Source organism: Somniosus microcephalus, chromosome 17, assembly GCF_052327205.1.
Source record: "Somniosus microcephalus isolate GS21.2 chromosome 17, FLI_Smic_1.0, whole genome shotgun sequence".
Lineage (NCBI taxonomy): Eukaryota > Metazoa > Chordata > Chondrichthyes > Squaliformes > Somniosidae > Somniosus > Somniosus microcephalus.
Genome location: NC_141003.1, coordinates 22,556,932 through 22,576,478, shown reverse-complemented (window position 1 = coordinate 22,576,478; position 19,547 = coordinate 22,556,932). Strand labels below are relative to the sequence as shown.

Here is a 19,547-nt window from a genome sequence, read left to right as displayed (position 1 = left end):
GAGGGCTGTCACTGAGCCAAGGCTAACTCTTAGAAGTCAGCAATGTTCCCAATAATTTTTCTTTGTACTGGGCAGGCTACAAACTCCTCTGAGCACTACTTTTTTGTCCATGGGCAGTTTATATTTATATCACAGGTATCAACTGGCGAAGTTGTGAGGGGCCTATTTATTTCAATGCGCGGTACATTTTAGATTGCTGCACGTTTGTGCGCACCTTCGAGGGAACATTGGAAGTCAGCGCACCTGATCTGCAGCACACACAATATTCCATCCATGTAAATGGGCGGAAGATTATGCAGGCCGCAAACTGGACGCACCGACCTCTGTATCCGCATGGATGCTTCGGTCACAGGTAGCTGTTTGCTGAGAGGGCTGAATTGTAAAATTTCCACACTAATTTTTGCCTCAACTTGGATTCATTCCCCACTTTTTGTCATGCAACCTATGGCCGGGAATTTTCTCAGAGCTGCTCCCACTTCACTACTATAACTCCGCTTACGTGTGTAAAAAATGGCCTTACCGCTGCACATCTGGCGAAGTTCAGCACGGGATCAACTCTGAGGAAAATCCGAGCCATTATGAAGCACGGAAACCATGCTGAAAGTTATAGTTTAAAACACGTACACACTTTCCCGCGCCCCCCACCCCCATTACCATCTCATCTCTCTAATCTTTAACAGGCCCCATTTTATACATATTCTTTTCATTCTCATTGATATCCTTTGACATTTGTGTTTTCCATTTGTTTGCTTTTCATCTAGATTATCTTTCTAGAAGTTTTAATTTAACTAAATATTGTCCAACTTCCCACCTTCATTAAAGACATATTTTACACTTCCTTATTTAGCAACCTAGGTCCAGGATTTGACATTAAGGGGGCAATTTTAACTTCAACTGCCTGTCGGGAAACTGATGGGATCGGGTTTCACACCCCGCCCCATTTAATCTCCATCGAAGTTCCACCCGATCCCATGGGATCCCTGCCCAACGAGTTACGTTAAAATTACCCCCTTAAACTTCTACTTCAATACAATATACAGTTAATTTAATTGCCCTTCTTATATTGTTAGATGCCTTTGCCCCTTGAATAATTTCCCATGTCTCTATCTTATTTCTGGTTTAGGATATTGTTTTCCTGTAATCCCCAGGGGTGTTCATTTCATTGTCTATGGTTTCTAATCCGCCCTCCCCCCAACGTACTAAATTGCTAATGCTCAAGTATTCCCTTCTCTAATCTTCCCATCTAACCACTTGCAGCTCACCATTAAATACTAATTCAAATATCCTTCCCAGGTTTCTGTTGCTCTGCTAAGAACCAGTCCTAAATTAGCTTCAGGGACATTCCTCCTCCTTTTTGAATGATGCCTTCCTCCATTTATTTCACATAAGTATAATTAATGCTTTAGATAATTATAACTCTCCTGCACTCAGTGTGAATTATCTCTATCTGTTCAAATAATTCTCTACCACCCTGTAGTTTCAACCTTCCTCCTGCCTCAGCAGTCTATAGCAATTCACGGTTATTCATTTTATTCCTTTTCCTATCAGGTTTTGTATATCTCAAACTAAGATTCCTTTTCTGATGATTTTTGAGACATCCCTTGCAACCAAGTTATCTCTTCCTCAGCTTCTTCTGTATTTTTTAAATACTATACACCCGGGGCGAGATTTTCCCATTGGAGGCGGGTTTCGGTTTGGGTGGGTTCCAAACCCGCCTCACTGTGAGGTGGGAAAAATTTGCGATTTTCCCCTAATTGGCCAGTTACTTTCAGAGGTGTGGGTTCCCCTGGGCCAATTAGTGTTTTGGGGCTGAAACTCGCCTCTGCTGACGTCACTTATCCAGTTTCATTTAAGGGCTGCTTGCTGCCTTGGCTCATTCCACTGGTTTTTGGTTGATGCTGCACCACCTCCAATCTTTTATCTCCTTGAAGAATGACCAGCTCCAAGGCAAGGGCCTCCCTGAGGCTCTCGGATGAGGCGCTGGGTATGCTGGTTGAGGGGGCGAGAGCTAGCAGGGAGGTGCTCTTCCCCTCATCTGGGAGGAAGAGGCCTCCCAAAGAAACCAAGGCTGTGTGGGTCCAGCTGGCAAGGGATATCACCTTCAGATCTGTGTGCAGATTGGGTGATTGTTTCTGTTTATTGATGAAATGCCATTCCTGTGTGAATGTATTAAAATTAGATGACGGCAAACTGTTGGCATGATGGCATCTATTATTTCAGCTTAGCCAGCTCCACATTGTGGGCTCCGCGACACTTGCATAGTCAAGTTGGTGGTCAGAGTGAAAGGAAGCCAAAGAGTCATGTCCATTGTCTATCATGTGTTAAGAAGGAGCCAAGCACATGTGCCACAATGGGCAACCTATGCATATCTGACCAGGATGAGTGCATCCCTTGCATCACAGGCAGTCATTTGCTCGCATGCTGCCGCTGCTGCTGATCGACACGCCACCGCTCGGACCTCCTCCTCCTCCTCCTCCTCATCTGAGGAGGCTATGAACTGAGCCACTTGCTCATCAGGAAGCTGCAAGCCACGACGCTGTGCCATGTTGTGCAGTGCACAGCAGACCACGACCATTCTGGAGACCCTGGTTACTGAATACTGCAGGGCTCCACCTGATCTGTCAAGGCATCGGAATCGCATCTTCAGCAAGCCAATGGTTTGCTTGATGATGGACCTGGTCGAAATGTGGCTGGTGTTGTTGCGCTCCTCAGCCTCATTAGCTGGCCTCCTGATTGGCGTCATTAGCCACTTCTTCAGGGGCTAGCCCTGGTCACCAAGGAGCCATCCGTTAAGTTGATTTGACGGATTGAAGAGCGGAGGAACACTAGACTGCCGCAAGATGAACGTGTTATGGCAACTACCACAGAACTTGGCGCAAACATGCAAAATCTCCTTCTTGTGGTTACACACCAGCTGTACATTGAGGGAGTGGAAGCCCTTGCAGTTGACAAAGATAGCTGGGTTGTGATGGGGTGCCCTAAGGGCCACATGTATGCAGTCTATGACGCCCTGCACCATTGGAAAGCCTGCCATATTTGCAAAGCCAACTGAACACGCGGTTACACTTGCTTGATCCCTTGAGAAGTGGATGTAATTGTGGGCCTTTGCAAAAAGGGCATGGGTAACCTGCATGATGCAACTGTGGGCGGCCGACTGGGAGATGCCGCTGATGTCTGCTGATGATCCGTGGAAGGAGCCTGAGGCAAAAAAGTGAGTGCGGTGGTGACTTTGACAGCCACTGGTAAGGGGTATCCACCCGCTCCTCTGGGCTCCAGGTGTTGGTGCAGCAGTGCGCAGATGACTCCGACAACCTGTCACGAAAGTCTCAGCCTGCTGTGGCTGCTTCTCATCCAAATCTGAGGTCCATAGTGAAAGGAAATAAATGGTTCCCATGCTGCTGGCAGATACCTCCATTGGGGAAATGCTCAGTCCGAGCGGGGAGAGGGATTCCAAGGAGGTCCCACAATTGAGAGATAGAAGCTGCAGCACCTCCGACTCCGGTAGGCCTGCTAAAAGTGCTGAAAGACCTGTGGAACAAAAGTTCTGCCACCTGCAACTGCTCCCTGATGAAAGCTGTGTTTTAATGGTGGAGCTGCAGCTGTAAGGAGGCTACCCACTTGTCAACCCGCCAAGATTAGCTCGCGTGGTTTAGGAGAGTCGTGCAACACACACAAAATGTGGCAAAATAACAAAGGCCTGTCAAAATAGGATTATAAAGGCCCTTAGCTACTATTTAAGGGTCTTAACTACCTCTCCCGACTGATGGAGGCAGGACCGAATCGCACCCATCAAACCTGGCAAAATTGCGCGGAGGCGGGTTGGAGGCGGGTTCCGAACCCGCCCTCACTTTTTGCGATTTTGCCAACTGTCCCACCTCCAAACCCGCCTCCTCAGGGCTGGGAAAATCGCCCCCCTGGTTATTTGAAATTTGTCCTCCATTTTCAAATCAGGCCTCCCACTGGGCCATATTTTGATGCCACACTCAGTCTTCCAGCTCCAGTACCATGTACGCTATTGCTCCTTTTAGATTTGCGTAAAATTACTTTAATCAGTATTATACTGCTCTCTATTCGTTTATCTCCTCTATTCACAGATCTAGTTGCTATGTTATCCAATTTAGCCCTTTTCATCTTTCTCCTTCCAGTTAAAATATTTGCAGATTTCTTTTCATATTTATCGAGGTCTGCCCCATTGACTTTAGAAGTAGTCCATCTTTGCCAAACCAGATCAAGCCTTCTCTGAAACCCACGCCAAATTTAAATGTACTCCATTACCTCTTCTCCACGCATTGTTCTCTAACAGGCTAAAGCCTATTAATCTACTTATCCATGACATAATCACTAATTGTTCTCCTGAATATATTGTTTGCCCTCCTAAATACAGTGGCAAATGATTGTATTGTAGGAACTGGGGTTCCTAGCTGAAGAATTGAGATCAACTCAGAGAATCAAAAACAATAACATTTAATGAACAAACGAAGCTGTACAGTAAACTGTAGGATACAATGCAAATAGGTCTGGTCTGCTTGAAAGCCTCTCTGGAACTGCTAGAAGGTTCCGAGCTCAACTGCTAGCAGGTTCCGAGCTCAACTGCCAGCAGGTTCCGAGCTCAACTGCTAGCAGGTTCCGAGCTCTGACGTCATGACGTCATCACGTTCTTCCCGTCATTGAGAGATCACGTGACGGACGGCATGACGTCATCACGCGGAGTACAGGAAAGAAGCCCTAGTACAGTTAACAGATACATTAAAGGTGCAGCCCCAGCTGTACTACATTGCTGTAAAAGGAATTATATACAATTGTCCGTAATCCTCTGGTGGTTCCGCCACAGTATCATCTTACTATCAGGAGAAACAATGATCAGATTATAATAGAGGATCACTGGTGCATATCACTGATTTTATATGAATCATACAAGCCTTATCTTGTAGTAATTATGTCATATACACCACCTTTGATCCTTTCCATATTTTAATCAACCCAGGTATACATCAGTTCTAATAGTTTCTTACCTCAGGAGAAGATAATGGAGTTGGGTCATCATCAGCATAGGTCATGGTGATCAACTTCTCTTCCAGGATATTGACCAGATAGTTGGCTATTACACGTTGTTGAACTGGGTTGCAATTAATCTCCAGGGAAAGTATAAAAGGGTATTTGGATGTCTGTGACAAAAATAACAGCAGGAACTTTGGCACAGGATTAATTCAAGTTCATTGGTGCACAGTCCAAAGAGGATACATTCTACATCAGGATGTATACCACAAACTCCTGTCAACGCTTCAGGATAATCCTTCCACATTTAGATACAACAGCTGTCATATATTTTATAGCTTTTTAAAAATATATTTGTGAGCCAACATCCCATGTTTTAAGAGACAAGTACAGAGGTTTAGAATCATAGAATCATAGAATGGTTATAGCACGGAAGGAGGCCATTCGGCCTGTCAAGCCCGTGCCGGATCTCTGCAAGAGCATTTCAGCTAGTCCCACTCTCCTGCCCTTTCCCCGTAGCCCTGCAAATTTTTTTCCTTCAGGTACTTATCCAATTCCCTTTTGAAAGCCACGATTGAGTCTGCCTCTGCCACCCTCTCAGGTAGAAAAAGCCATAAAAAGGTACGTGGGATTCTTGGTTTTATACATAGGGACATTGAATATAAAAGCAAGGAAGTCATCTTTCACACAGCATCATAGAATGTATGAGCCTTGACAGTGACTGTCAGCAGGCTATTCAACTGGATGAAACCTCACCAAGGCAGATCCTTTCCTCATCCAACAGCCACACACATACTTCTAACAAAGATTGTTAGATAGTGATCAAGAGGGAAAACCTTGGCCAGTTTTCTCCTCCCTAAACTAAGGGCAATCTGGCCAATTATAGCACCACAACATCTGGCCTAGCTGAGAGTTAACTCGGGACAGAAAGGGTTTCAAACCTGGACTTTGCTAATCTCTACACTCTAAATAAACTTATTGTGCCATCGTGGAACCCCTAAGTACGGCAGTTCTTAAACTCATCTTTGATCATTTTTCTCCCCTAGAAATCCGGTGGCTCTCCTGCATATCCAGGTTACTCTGTTCCTTACAAATTACATCGGTTTACTGCACTGCGCCAGAACTCCCCAACTTCAGCAATGAGTTGCACTAACTTTATTGTAGTGTATCTATTTATAACACTTTTACACTTTCCAGTGAGGGATCAAACTTGCAGGTTATAAAACTAAATAGTGCTCACCTCAAATGCATGCATATTAATAACTTCAATAACCTCCTTGACCAGAATCTTAGAAGTCAAGGCGAAGCCATGATAAACTCTGGGCTCATTTTCAGGTCCATCCCAGCAATCCAGTTCCAAACAGCGGCAGCCTTTTCTCAAAGCGCTTTCAAACCAAGGGAACAAAATAATGTTACAATGGATTCAACTGAATTGTCAGTTTGTTACTCCACGTCCAATTTCGCCCTGACCCCGATTCCCAGGCAACCCGTGATAAAATGATGGGTACACAAAGGATCATAATACTTACCTGACCAATTTATAACACCATCACCTCCAAGTTCCCCTCCAAGTCACACACCATCCTGACTTGGAAGTATATCGGCCGTTCCTTCATCGTCGCTGGGTCAAAATCCAGGAACTCTCTCCCTAACAGCACTGTGGGAGTACCTTCAGCACACGGACTGCAGCGGTTCAAGAAGGCAGCTCACCACCACCTTCTCAAGAGCAATTAGGGATGGGCAATAAAGGCTGGCCTTGCCAGCGACGCCCACATCCCATGAACGAATATTAAAAAAAAAAAATATATATATATATATATGTATAAATCAGCACCTTGGGACGTGTAATCTAAATCATTCCCTCACCCTTCCTATGTTCAAAATATCCACTTTTAACAGAACAGCAGGGGTACCACGTCCCTGCTAATTAACATTGTTAGTCATTTGTTAGATCCGTGTGTTAATGGAGACACGGAATGCAGGAGTTGATTTAACAAGTGTTTACTGAACAAAGTCTGGAGGTGAACTAACTACACAAGACGCTACACAGGCTTATATACCTGAATGGTCACTACTGGTACTACAGTATACAGGGGCTTCAAAAACATAGTTCCTCTTAAAGGTACATACACTACAATTCCTCCCCTTTTAGATAAATAGTACATAACATTTTAAGTAATCATTAAATAACATTTTTACAAGAACAATAATATACACATTTGCTGAAGTTAATCAATTACAAATTCAGTCTCTCTGGAGGCAGCCTGACTCGGTCCGGATAATGCCTCGGTGGTGTAGTAGGTTCTTTTGGCAAGGTCAATTCGGCTTCAATGCCAGTGTCGGGTTCATCTGGTTCCAGTATCACTGGATCGGAGGTAGATACTATGGGTATCTCTGCTTCATCACTAGGTGTATAGAGTTGTGGTGTAGGTTGTCCTTTTTTGGATGGCTCTATGATCTGGTCAGCATGGCGCCTTATTATGCTTTCTCCAATGTCCACGGTATACATCAGCGGTCCTAGTCGTGTGCAAATAGTTCCAGGCTGCCATTTCTCGGTACGGTAGTCCCGGGCCAAAACTTGTTGACCTATCTGGAAGGTTCCAGTTGGCCTTTCATTCATGCTTTGAAATTGCCGGTTCTCTACATCCCTTCTGACGTTTGGCTTGACCAAATCCAGCCGGCATCTTAGGCTTCTATTGAAAAACATCATGGCGGGGGTTTGGTTTGTAACCACATGTGTTGCATTCCTGTACGCAAACAAGAAGTTATCTACCTTATGTTGTAGATTTATGTCTTCATTACCCATGGCCTTTATGGCCTTCTTGAAGGTCTGGACAAACCTTTCAGCCAATCCATTGGTGGCGGGATGGTATGGGGCGGACGTGTAGTGCTTAACACCATTGTTTTTAAGAACTTCCTGAATTCTTCAGATACAAATTGCGGTCCATTATCAGAACAGATCTGTTCAGGCAGCCCATTCCTGGCGAATATGGTCCTTAATACTGTGATGGTTTTTTCCGTGGTGGTGGAGGACATCTTCATTACCTCCGGCCACTTGGAGTGTGCATCCACCGCGATTAAGAACATTGAGTCCATAAATGGACCAGCAAAGTCGATATGTACCCTTTGCCATGGAGATGAGGGCCACTCCCATGGATGTAGAGGGGCTTGTGGTGGGGCGTTTTGGACCTTCTGGCATCCTAGACAGCTCTTTGTCATTTCTTCGATGTCTCCATCGATACCTGGCCACCACACAAACGCTCTGGCTAAGTTCTTCATTTTCACTCCACCCAGATGCCCCTCGTGAAGCTCCTTTAGCACTCTATCCTTGAGTTTGGGTGGAATCACCACTCTGGATCCACACATCAAGGTTCCTCGGCACACTGACAGCTGTTCTCTTCTTTGCGAGAATGCTGGCAACAGTGGTTCGCCATGTGCTGGCCATCCCTTCACCGTTAAATCGTAGACTCGTGAGAGAGTCGGGTCATTTCGCGTTTCCTTTTCAATGGTAGAATTGTCACCGATAGACATTCCACTATGGTCGAGTGGAATATCTCCACTGGGTCCACTGTAGGCGCCTCTTCCACCGTTGGCAACGGTAGGCACGATAACCCGTCAGCATTCCCATGCTGTTTTGTTCCTTTGTACTCTATGTCATATTGGGGTGCCCCTAGGAAAAGGGACCACCTCTGTAGCCTTTGCGCTGTCATAATGGGAACGCCCTTTTTAGGGTTGAATATGGAGACGAGGGGTTGATGGTCAGTCAACAAGGTAAACTTTTGTCCGTGTAGGTAATGGTTGAATTTCTTCACCCCCCACACCAGGCTGAGTGCCTCCCTGTCAATCTGGGCATAGTTACGCTCAGCTGAGTTCAATGAGCGTGACGCAAAAGCTATCGGCCGCTCCGAGCCATCAGGGAATCTATGCGATAATACCGCTCCCACGCCGTAAGGGGATGCATCGCACGCCAGTCTGATTGGCAGTGATGGGTTGTAATGAGCCAACACTTCCCTGGACGTGATCAAGCCTTTGCATTTATGGAAGGCACGTTTACAGTCTTCGCTCCATTTCCAAACTACTCCCGTTTGTAGCAGTGCGTTAAGCGGGTGCAGAACCGTCGACAAGTTTGGTAAAAATTTATGATAGTCATTTACTAATCCCAGGAACGACCTTAATTGTGAGACATTTTCAGGCGCTGGGGCCTTTACGACCGCTTCAATTTTTTCAGGTGACTTATGCAACCCTTCTTCGTTAATGACATGGCCACAATATGATATTTGTTTCTGGAAAAATTCGCATTTGGGGCGATTTGCTCGTAGGCCCCGTTCTCTCAGCCTCGTGAGCACCTGCTCCAAGTTGGCAAGGTGCTCGTTGTCGTTTTCTCCTGTTACAAGGATGTCGTCTAGGTAGCATTGAGTTCCCGGAATCCCTTACAGGACTTGCTCCATTGCTCTTTGCCAGATAGCCGGAGCTGATGCCACTCCGAAAACCAGTCGATTGTACTGGTACAGGCCTTTGTGTGTGTTTATCGTGAGATACTTTTTAGAGGCCTCCTCAACCTCCATCTGCAGATATGCCTGTGCTAAGTCAATTTTGGTGAAATGTTTCCCTCCGGATAGTGAGGCGAAAATATCTTCTATCCTCGGAAGAGGATGCTGTACCGTGTGAAGAACCGGGTTTACAGTCACCTTGAAGTCCCCACAGATGTGAACTTTTCTCTGTTCTTCAGATTTATCATTATTCAACGTTTTCTTCATGACTGGGACGATGGGTGTTGCCCACTCGCTCCAGTCTACCTTGGATAACATGCCTGCTTTTTCCAAATTCTCCAGCTCTGCCTCGACGGCTGGGCGAATTGCGTATGGCACCAGCCTTGCCTTAAAAAACTTGGGAATTGCCGCATCTTCCACTTTTATTGAGGCGGTGGCGCCTTTCAGGGTTCCTAGTTCCTGTTGAAACACTTCTTTGGCGTTAGCCAAGATTTCTTTTAATCGTCCAGGTATGACGTCATCATCGTTTTTTTTCTTACTGGTCACCGTCAGTGCCTGAATGGAGTGCCAGTCTAAACGTATCTTTCTGATCCATTCACGTCCCAACAACGGTGGACCACCATCTTGCAGAACGTATAAATACAACTTCTGTATTTCCTTGCCGTTGTATACAACAGGCACCCTTAGTTTCCCTCTGGGGTATACTTTCTGCCCCGTATATGTCTTCAAGACAATGGATGTGTCTTTCAAAGGTATATGCGGAAATAGCCGCTCGTAATCCCATCGACTCATGACGGTCAGAGCTGATCCTGTATCTAGCTCCATTTTGACTGGGGACCCCGCTATCGTGAGGGTAACCCAAATGGTCTGGTAACCTTCTTTGGCAATTACATTATGTAATTTGAGACAGCTTAGTCTCTTGTTTCCTGAGTCGCTATCGCTCTTCTGATCTTCGGAGCTACTGTCCGTCATCATTTGTACCTTTCTGTACTTTTCCTTATTGACCTTTTTACTGTCAGCGGATTTCTTTCCAGATCTGCATACACGTGCAATGTGTCCCATCTTTCCGCATTGCCTGCATGCTTTGTCCTTGAACCAGCAGTCCTTCTAGTCATGGGTGGATCTGCCGCAGCGATAACATCTCTCGAAACCCCGTGTCATTTCATGGGTGCCGAAGTCCTGTGGCTTTTGCTGTATCTCTGCAGCTCCTCTTGCTGCTGCTTCGTATGATACAGCCACACTGAAAGCCTTGTCCAGTGTCAAATCTTTCTCAGAAAGTAGTCTTTTCTGTGTTCCTTCGCTTAGGAGACCGCAGACGAATTTGTCTCGTAGAGAATCTGCCAGTCCTGCCCCGAATTGGCAGTGCTTTGACAGCTTTCGTAATTCGGTGAGGTAATCAGCGTTACTTTCATTCTTGTGCTGATTCCTCCTGAAGAATTTGATTCGTTCCGCTATCAGCAGTGGTGTTGGATTTAAGTGCTCCTGTAAGGTATCAACAATCTCCTTAAAATTCTTGTCCATCGGTTTGGCTGGAGTGATCAAGTTTCGTAACAGCCCGTATGTCCTTGCGCCCATCAGATTTAGAAGTACCGATGCCTTTTTATCATCCGCTACTTCATTCGCCTTGCAATATACCTCCACTCTTTCCACATATGTGGTCCAATCTTCTATATCACTATCGAAAGCAGTAATATTGCCAGTCTTCGGCATCTTAAAAATCTAAAATGGCGCTTCCCGCGCTTTTCCTCCATCCCCGATGGATCAAAATGGCGCCTCCTGCGCTTTTCTTTCTTCCCCGCCGAGTTATGATGGCGCCTCCCGCGCTTTCCCGCCGTTGCCGCTGCTGCCAACGCTGTTCTCCGCGGTTCCCGTTGTGACCTGCAGCTTTTTGCGGTATTTCTATTTTTTTTAATATATCGCTTCAATAGTTTCTCTGTTACTTGGAGAACCGTTCCCGTCGTGGAGCGGACCCTCTGGGACTTTCCCCTCCCTCTGCTCGGTCCGAACGCCGACCTGCTTTGCAGCACCGGCCGCGCCCTGAGTGCTCCACCCTCTCTCTCTCTTTGCTTCTGCTTCCCGACTCACTGCCCGGCCCCGTTGCAGAGCCACCCGATCGAGCTCTAGCCTGCCACCAGCCCGTTTAGCTGGTGAAACCACAGTTTTTTGGGGGGTTTTTCTTGCTTCTGGCTTCGACCTTCGTCTGAGGAATCGATCCCCTTGAGGTGCTGCCGAATTGCAGGTAAGTTCGTTTCTAACTCGTCGCCACTGTTAGATCCGTGTGTTAATGAAGACACGGAATGCAGGAGTTGATTTAACAAGTGTTTACTGAACAAAGTCTGGAGGTGAACTAACTACACAAGACGCTACACAGGCTTATATACCCGAGTGGTCACTACTGGTACTACAGTATACAGGGGCTTCAAAAACATAGTTCCTCTTAAAGGTACATACACTACATCATTCTACTATCAGTAGCATCAATTAGAGCATACAAGGTTTAAAGTTACAGTCACTGAGGACAGTGGTTTAACACTTCCATTAAAATGGCAAACCGAGGAATGTCATATGATTGTGTCCATCTGCTAATATCATGAATAGTAATTCCGGTTTTTGAGCAGCAAAATTATAGAATGATTTTAGCAGTGACACATTATGGCCTTTGTATCTGACATATAAAGGATAATGCTGCAAAATTTGAGTATGTAAGTACTGCAGATCAATGCAGTCAATGCAGCTTTTTGACAGGGCGATGTCTGCCATCCTCCTGGTGGTCCTTTCTTCATAAAATGAGTCTTCTACAGAGATGAAAGTTTGGTTTAACACTCTATTCCATCTGAACTCGAGCAATTGTCAGATATAAACTGTAAACCTATACTTGTTTTAGAATGGTTGGTGAAGCAAACATGAATTTGCTTTCTAAGCTGCCCACTTTTCCCTAGTTTTTTTCCAGGAAGAATGGTAATTTCTGCCATTTGAGATACATTCTGATTTTTGATCTAAAGATTTGACTCTGTCTCAATGGTTCATGTTGTGAGCTCCACGTGTGCTCAAAGAAAAACCTACCAGAGCAAAAGCATTGTAAAGGTTATAGCTCTGGCAGTGATTTCAGCTTGATCAATCTACCTCTACCCCTCCCAGGCGTGTATTTTTGGGGGAGAAATAAAGTTTTCTTTTAAAAATAAAAAAAACATAACGAAAGGAACTGTATTAGTCCCACTCCCCTGCTCTTTCCTTATCGTGCTGCGGGGAACGAGCAGGGGAGGGGGACGAATTGGATAGCTCTTTCAAAGAATGTAAGGATTACATTCTCCCCCAAGGATCTTGCACATCACGTCAGGATCACTCTGAAGGCAGAAGTGCAATCATATGAAAGGAAATCTAGTTCAGGTTGCTATGAAATCTGGATGCACATAAACCTAAAGCAAAGCCGTTAAGCCGTAGCAATAAAGCAATGCTAAATACGCACTGCGCTGGCTCTTCCTTATGCTTAAATCTCTAGGGCAATAAACTCTTGCTGCTACATTATGCCAATAGTGTTCTGCACCAGCTGTCAACTGTGTACAAATTATCATGAGAAGTCTTTTCAGTGCACCCTTAATAGAATGAATACGAATGTAGTTGTGTGTCCCCGGTCCTCTTTATAATTTGCATGCTCCCTTTTGTTACCCATAGCAACCAGGTAACGCAAAATTTGCATTGTGTTTTTCAGCAGTCCCGGATATGATGCAGTCTGCCTGTGCAAAAACTGCAACGTAATGAGACGGATCAAGGCTCCCAGGATAGCCAAATCACACAGCAGCCTCAACTAGCTCCAGCTACCAGGCTCACCCCCCTTCATCTAAATTCTGCCAAAATGTTGGAAAAAGTCGCATTATATATTAAAGCAGCTGGATTTCGACACGCCTGGTAATGGAATCACAGACATACCAGCCGAGGTTTTCTGATCATATCACCAACCCATTAAATTGAATGAGCTACTGTTTGTATTATGATTGGAAAACCTAGGGCACAATTCTCATTCATTGTACACGAACAAGACTAGAGAGACTGATCGATGAAAGTGCGGAGCGAGTGCTGGAACGTGTTGGTTAAGAGGCTGTCATTGCATTCACTGCTGTCAAAAGCACAGTGTAGGTTTAAAAGATCAGGCCATTTACTGCTGTTATTGTACAGAACCTCGTGCTATTTGTATACTTGTCTTATTTCTGTAAATAAATCTAGTTAGTTCATTTGGAATCTGAGCCAAGTTCAGGTGAGGTGTGCTAATACTGTCTTCCAGCGTGGCCTGGAAAGAAATAAAGTGCAATGGGAACAGGCAGACAACATGGGCCTTGGTGTAGCTGCCCATCTGAAAAATGGCACCTCCAATAATGCCGCACTCCCTCAGTACTGCACTGAAATGTCAACTTGTCCGACCACACCCTTCAACCAGACAAAATCGAAGTTCTCAGCCGAGGGCTCAATTTCTGCCCCACCACCAAAATGGACCCCATCGGTCTCGCGGCAGACACAGAGGAATTCATCAGGAGAATGAGGCTCCGGGAATTCTTCCACAAATCCCACGATGTCAGCAGCGAACCCAATGAGACAATCAATGATCGGGAACAGCAGGCAGAGGGATCCGCAGTGCAGCAACCGAAGAAGAAAGAGTCAAATTGGACCCCTCCGGAGGGTCGCTGCCCTAAGATTGACATGTATGCTCAAGCTGTCAGGAGATGCATCAACGCCAGATTCATCAACCGCACTAACAAGACAGCCCAGAATGTAACCGAGCACAACGCACCGCCATCCACGCTCTCAAGACCAACCGCAACATCGTCATCAAACCAGGAGACAAAGGAGGAGCCATCGTCATACAGAACAGAACGGACTATTGCAAAGAAGCATACCGACAACTGGACAACCAGGAACACTACAGACAGTTACCTGCAGATCCGACCAAAGAACACACCCGCCAACTCAACAGACTGATCAAAACCTTCGATCCAGACCTTCAAAGCATCCTACGCGCTCTCATCCCACGTGGGAGACTTCTACTGCCTCCCAAAGATACACAAAGCCAACACACCCAGACGTCCTATCGTATCAGGCAACGGAACCCTGTGTGAGAACCTCTCTGGATACGTCGAGGGCATCCTGAAACCCATCGTACAGGGAACCCCAGCTTCTGTCGCGACACTACAGACTACTTACAGAAACTCAGCACCCACGGACCAGTTGAACCAGGAACACTCCTCGTCTCGGCACTCTACACCAGTATCCCCCACGATGACGGCATCGCTGCGACAGCCTCAGTACTCAACACCAACAACAGCCAATCTCCAGACGCCATCCTACAACTCATCCGCTTCATCCTTGACCACAATGTCTTCACCTTCGACAACCAGTTCTTTACCCAAACACATGGAACAGCCATGGGGACCAAATTCGCACCCCAATACGCCAACATCTTCATGCACAAGTTCGAGCAAGACTTCTTCACTGCAAGACACCACCCACCAGGTACATGGTACATACTCATGTGACTCGGCCAACGTTGTCTACCTCATACGTTGCAGGAAAGGATGCCCCGGAGCATGGTACATTGGCAAAACCATGCAGACACTGCGACAACGGATGAACGGACACCGCACAACAATCGCCAGGCAGGAGTGTTCCCTCCCAGTCAGGGAACACTTCAGCAGTCAAGGACATTCAGCCTCCGATCTTCGGGTAAGCATTCTCCAAGGCGGCCTTTGAGACACACGACAACGCAAAATCGGTGAGCAGAAACTGATAGCCAAGTTCCGCACTCATGAGGACGGCCTCAACCGGGATCTTGGGTTCATGTCACGTTACATGTAACCCCACCTGATGTAGAGTTATCCAGACTCGAGTCGTCGTTGGCTTGTTCTCTCTACACAGATGCGGCCGGACCTGCTGTGATTTCCAGCAAAAAAATAGTTTTTTGTTTGTTTTTTGTTTTTCATACAGACCCCAGCATCTGCAACATTTGACCCCTTGTGACCCCACCTCATTGTTCTTTGATGTAATGTTTTCCTGACTGACCTGTTTGGACACCATTCACACCTGTGATTGCTGTGATTATTTCTCTGTCGAGGTGTGATAAAGGGCAGTTAGAAAGATTACCTGTAATCATCTGGCAGTACTCTCTGACTATATATGCTCTGCTTATATGCAACTCCTCACTTTACCTGACGAAGGAGCAGCGCTCCGAAAGCTTGTGATTTCAAATAAAGCTGTTGGACTATAACCTGGTGTTGTGTGACTTCTTACATCTGAAATGTCAGCTTAGACTGAAGTTTGGAGGAGGTGCATTCCAGCAAGCTGCTAAAATATCCAGGGCTCGTGGCCGAGTGTAAGGAGGCAGGACCTAAGTCTTGATGCATATGGTGAAGGTGGAGTATTGAGGATTCGTGGGAGCATGGATGGTGAGTTTCTGAAGAAGCCTGGAGATAGGAGGAACAAAGGCCGATAGTGTGATGAAGGTGACAAAGAGGACAGTGGAGAAGGCTGGTTCAAGGCCCACAATGATTGAGCAGGGGCTGGTGGAGATGACACTCAATACCGCAGATGGTTGTCCAGGTTGAACGTAACGCTGTCGGTGATGATACTACAAAGATGTCTACCAACAACTGATGACCTGCACCGTTGGGATCCAACAGTTTGACGTCACTTCAATTTTACTGAAAATTAACTTCACAAATGTAAAGGACGCATCTGATTTAGATAGCACTTTACTTCTATTTCAGATAGTAAAATAATGACATATGTGTGCACTACTATTCTGGCAAAAAAAAATTATATATTTCAAGGTTTGAAGTTTAATGAATGGTCACAATACACTGACACACAATATGGGGGAGGTTTTGCGAGCTAGAACTTGGAAAATTAATTTGAATGGATGGAACGTCATGGAGGCTGTGAACCTGGGGTGCTAACCACTGTGCCCGATTCCCACCATGTGAAGCTGTGTGCCAGGAGCGCCACCTCATAAAATGTGCCCCTATGTCTGTTACACAAATTGGAAAAAGTGGCAGTGTGTGAAAGAATCATTTGTATTGCTTCAAGATGAATTGTAATGCATCAGGTATTTTAAAACAATTTATATTGGAAGTCCATCCCAGCTTTAAAAAATAAAATTATATTAAACATAATGGGGTAGAAATTAATCCTGGGCAGTAGCGCAAAACAGGTGGTATCGCAATGACTGCTTGTAATACGCCCTGTTTGATATTCAGTTCTATTCAAGTCAATGGAATTGAATATCGGGTGGGGAGTATAATGGCCGGCCAGTTTCTGCCATATTGACTTAACAATATTGGCAAACTTAATTAGTGGCAAAAGGAGTTGGAAATATTCATGGTTGGCAAATTTACTGTATTAGATTCATTGTTTAATAATTAGCTGTACAGCGCAGGAATGTAAAGAAAGACTTGCATTTATATAGAGCCTTTCACGATCTCAGGACATCCCAAAGCACTTTGTAGCCAATTAAGTACTTTTGAAGAGTAGTCACTGTTGTAATGGAGGAGATGCGGCAGCCAATTTGCACTCAGCAAGGTCCCACAAACAGCAACGTTGTAGTGACCAGATAATCTATTTTCATGGCATTGGTTAAGGGATAAATATTGGTCAGGACACCGGGGATAACTCCCCTGCTTGTCTTCAAAATAATGCCATAGGATATTTTACATCCACTTGCGAGGGCAGACGGGGTCCTCAGTTTAATGCCTCATCCAAAAGACGGCACCTCCGACAATGTAGCACTCCCTCAGCACTGCCCTAGAGTGTCAGTTAAGATTATGTGCTCAAGACTCTGGAGTCGGATAGACTTTACAAATTAACGGTCACAGCAAAGGAAATCACGCAATGGGAGCGCATATTGGGAACTTGGGTGCCAAGGTCAATACACCCTGCATGATTTACCATCCATTATTCATGCATTTTATGAGGTTTTGCCCTCCACAGCCAAATTCCAGGTGTGTGTTCCTGTCACAAAGCTCCATGACGGGAATGTTAATTGGTAAAAACTGACCCCTGTATATCCAGCTACCAATTCTTCAGAGGGAGAACATCAAGTAAGTCGAATGATCCATGAATAGCTTACACTAAGATTATCTTTATCAATTAAAAAGTCTCTCTCCGAAAGCCACAGTGCACAATTAAAGTCTTACAAAGCTGCTCATAATAGATATATCCCTACTAATTAAATGCGGTATCAAGAAGAACTACTCAATCCACCTAATCTAATTTTAAAAAGCTAATGAAATATCATAAAATGTTATAACCCATCATTCAAAAGGAGTCCTTCAACTTCCATAGTCCATAAAAAGTCTTTTTTCAGACCGGGTGCTCTAATCCTATTTGGCTTCTCAAACAACACCAATGAAGAGCATCGCCTCTACCTGCTTGGTCATTCAGTTCTAATCGTCATAGAAAGAATCATAGAAAGTTACAGCTCGGAAGGAGGCCATTTCAGCCCATCGTGTCCGGGCTGGCCAACAAAGAGCTATCCGGCCTAATCCCACTTCCCAGCTCTTGGTCCGTAGCTCTGCAGGTTAGAGCATCCCAAGTGCACACCCAAGTACTTTTTAAATGTGGTTAGGGTTCCTGCCTCTACCACCCTTTCAGGCAGTGAGTTCCAGACCCCCACAACCCTCTGGGTGAAGAAATTTCCCCTCAAATCCCCTCTAAACCTTCCACCAATTACTTTAAATCTGTGCCCCCTGGCTTTTGACCCCTCTGCTAAGGAAAATAGGTCCTTTCTATCCACTTTATCTATGCCCCTCATAATTTTATACACCTCAATAAGGTCTCCCCTCAGCCTCCTCTGTTCCAAGGAAAACAAACCCAGCCTATTCAGTCTTTCCTCATAGCTAAGATTCTCTACTCCCGGCAACATCCTTGTAAATCTCCTCTGTACCCTCTCTAGTGCAATCACATCTTTCCTGTAATGTGGTGACCAGAACTGCATGCAGTACTCTAGCTGAGGCCTAACTAGTGTTTTATACAGTTGAAGCATGACCCCCTGCTCTTGTATTCTATGCCACGGCTAATAAAGGCACGCATTCCGTATGCCTGCTTAACCACCTTATCTACTTGTCCTGCTACCTTCAGGGATCTGTGGACATGCACTCCAAGGTCCCTTTGTTCCTCTACACTACTCGGTGTCCTACCATTTAATGTGTATTCCCTTTCCTTGTTAGCTCTCCCCAAATGCATTACCTCACACTTCTCTGGATTGAATTCCATTTGCCACTGTTCTGCCCACCTGACCAATTTATTGATATCTTCCTGCAGTCTACAGCTTCCTTCTTCAGTATCAACCATACAGCCGATTTTAGTATCATCTGCAAACTTCTTAATCATACCCCCTATATTCAAGTCTAGATCATTGATATATACCACAAAAAGCAAGGGACCTAGTACTGAGCCCTGCGGAACCCCACTGGTAACAGCCTTCCAGTCACAAGAACACCCATCAACCATTACCCTCTGCTTCCTGTCTCCGAGCCAATTTTGAATCGTACTTGACACTTTGCCCTGGATCCCATGGGCTTTTAACTTTGTGATCAGTCTGTCATGTGGAACCTTATCAAAAGCCTTGCTAAAGTCCATATACACTACATCAAATGCACTACCATCATCTACCCTCCTTGTTACCTCCTCAAAAAATTCAATCAAGTTTGTCAGACACAACCTTCCCTTAACAAATCTGTGCTGACTATCCTTAATTAACCGATGTCTTTCTAAATGAAGATTTATCCTGCCCTTCAGAATTCTTTCCAATAATTTTCCCACCACCGAGGTTAGGCTGACTGGCCTGTAATTACTCGGTCTATTCTTTTCTCCCTTTTTAAACAAGGGTACCACATAAGCAGTCCTCCAGCACCACACCTGAAGCCAGAGAGGATTGAAAAATGATGGTCAGGGCCTCTGCTATTTCCTCTTTTGCTTCGCTTAACAGCCTGGGATACATTTCATCCGGGCCTGGGGAGTTGTCTTGCTAATCTTCTAAATCTCCGTGATCATACATCTCCTCTTAGTTCCAAAGTTCAC

The 19,547-nt window shown here is 45.4% G+C and overlaps 1 protein-coding gene across 1 annotated transcript in view; it reads right to left on the bottom strand.

Annotated features, from left to right (window-relative positions):
- LOC147105565 (1-phosphatidylinositol 4,5-bisphosphate phosphodiesterase zeta-1-like) overlaps window positions 1–19,547 on the bottom strand; it is a 152,170-nt gene that overhangs the window by 122,552 nt on the left and 10,071 nt on the right. The window contains exons 4-5 of the mRNA XM_086010056.1: window positions 6,236–6,380; window positions 5,013–5,165 (exon numbers count right to left, since the gene is read on the bottom strand). Coding sequence (XP_085866182.1) covers window positions 5,013–5,165; window positions 6,236–6,380 — 298 coding nt within the window. The remainder of the gene's footprint in view (window positions 1–5,012; window positions 5,166–6,235; window positions 6,381–19,547) is intronic.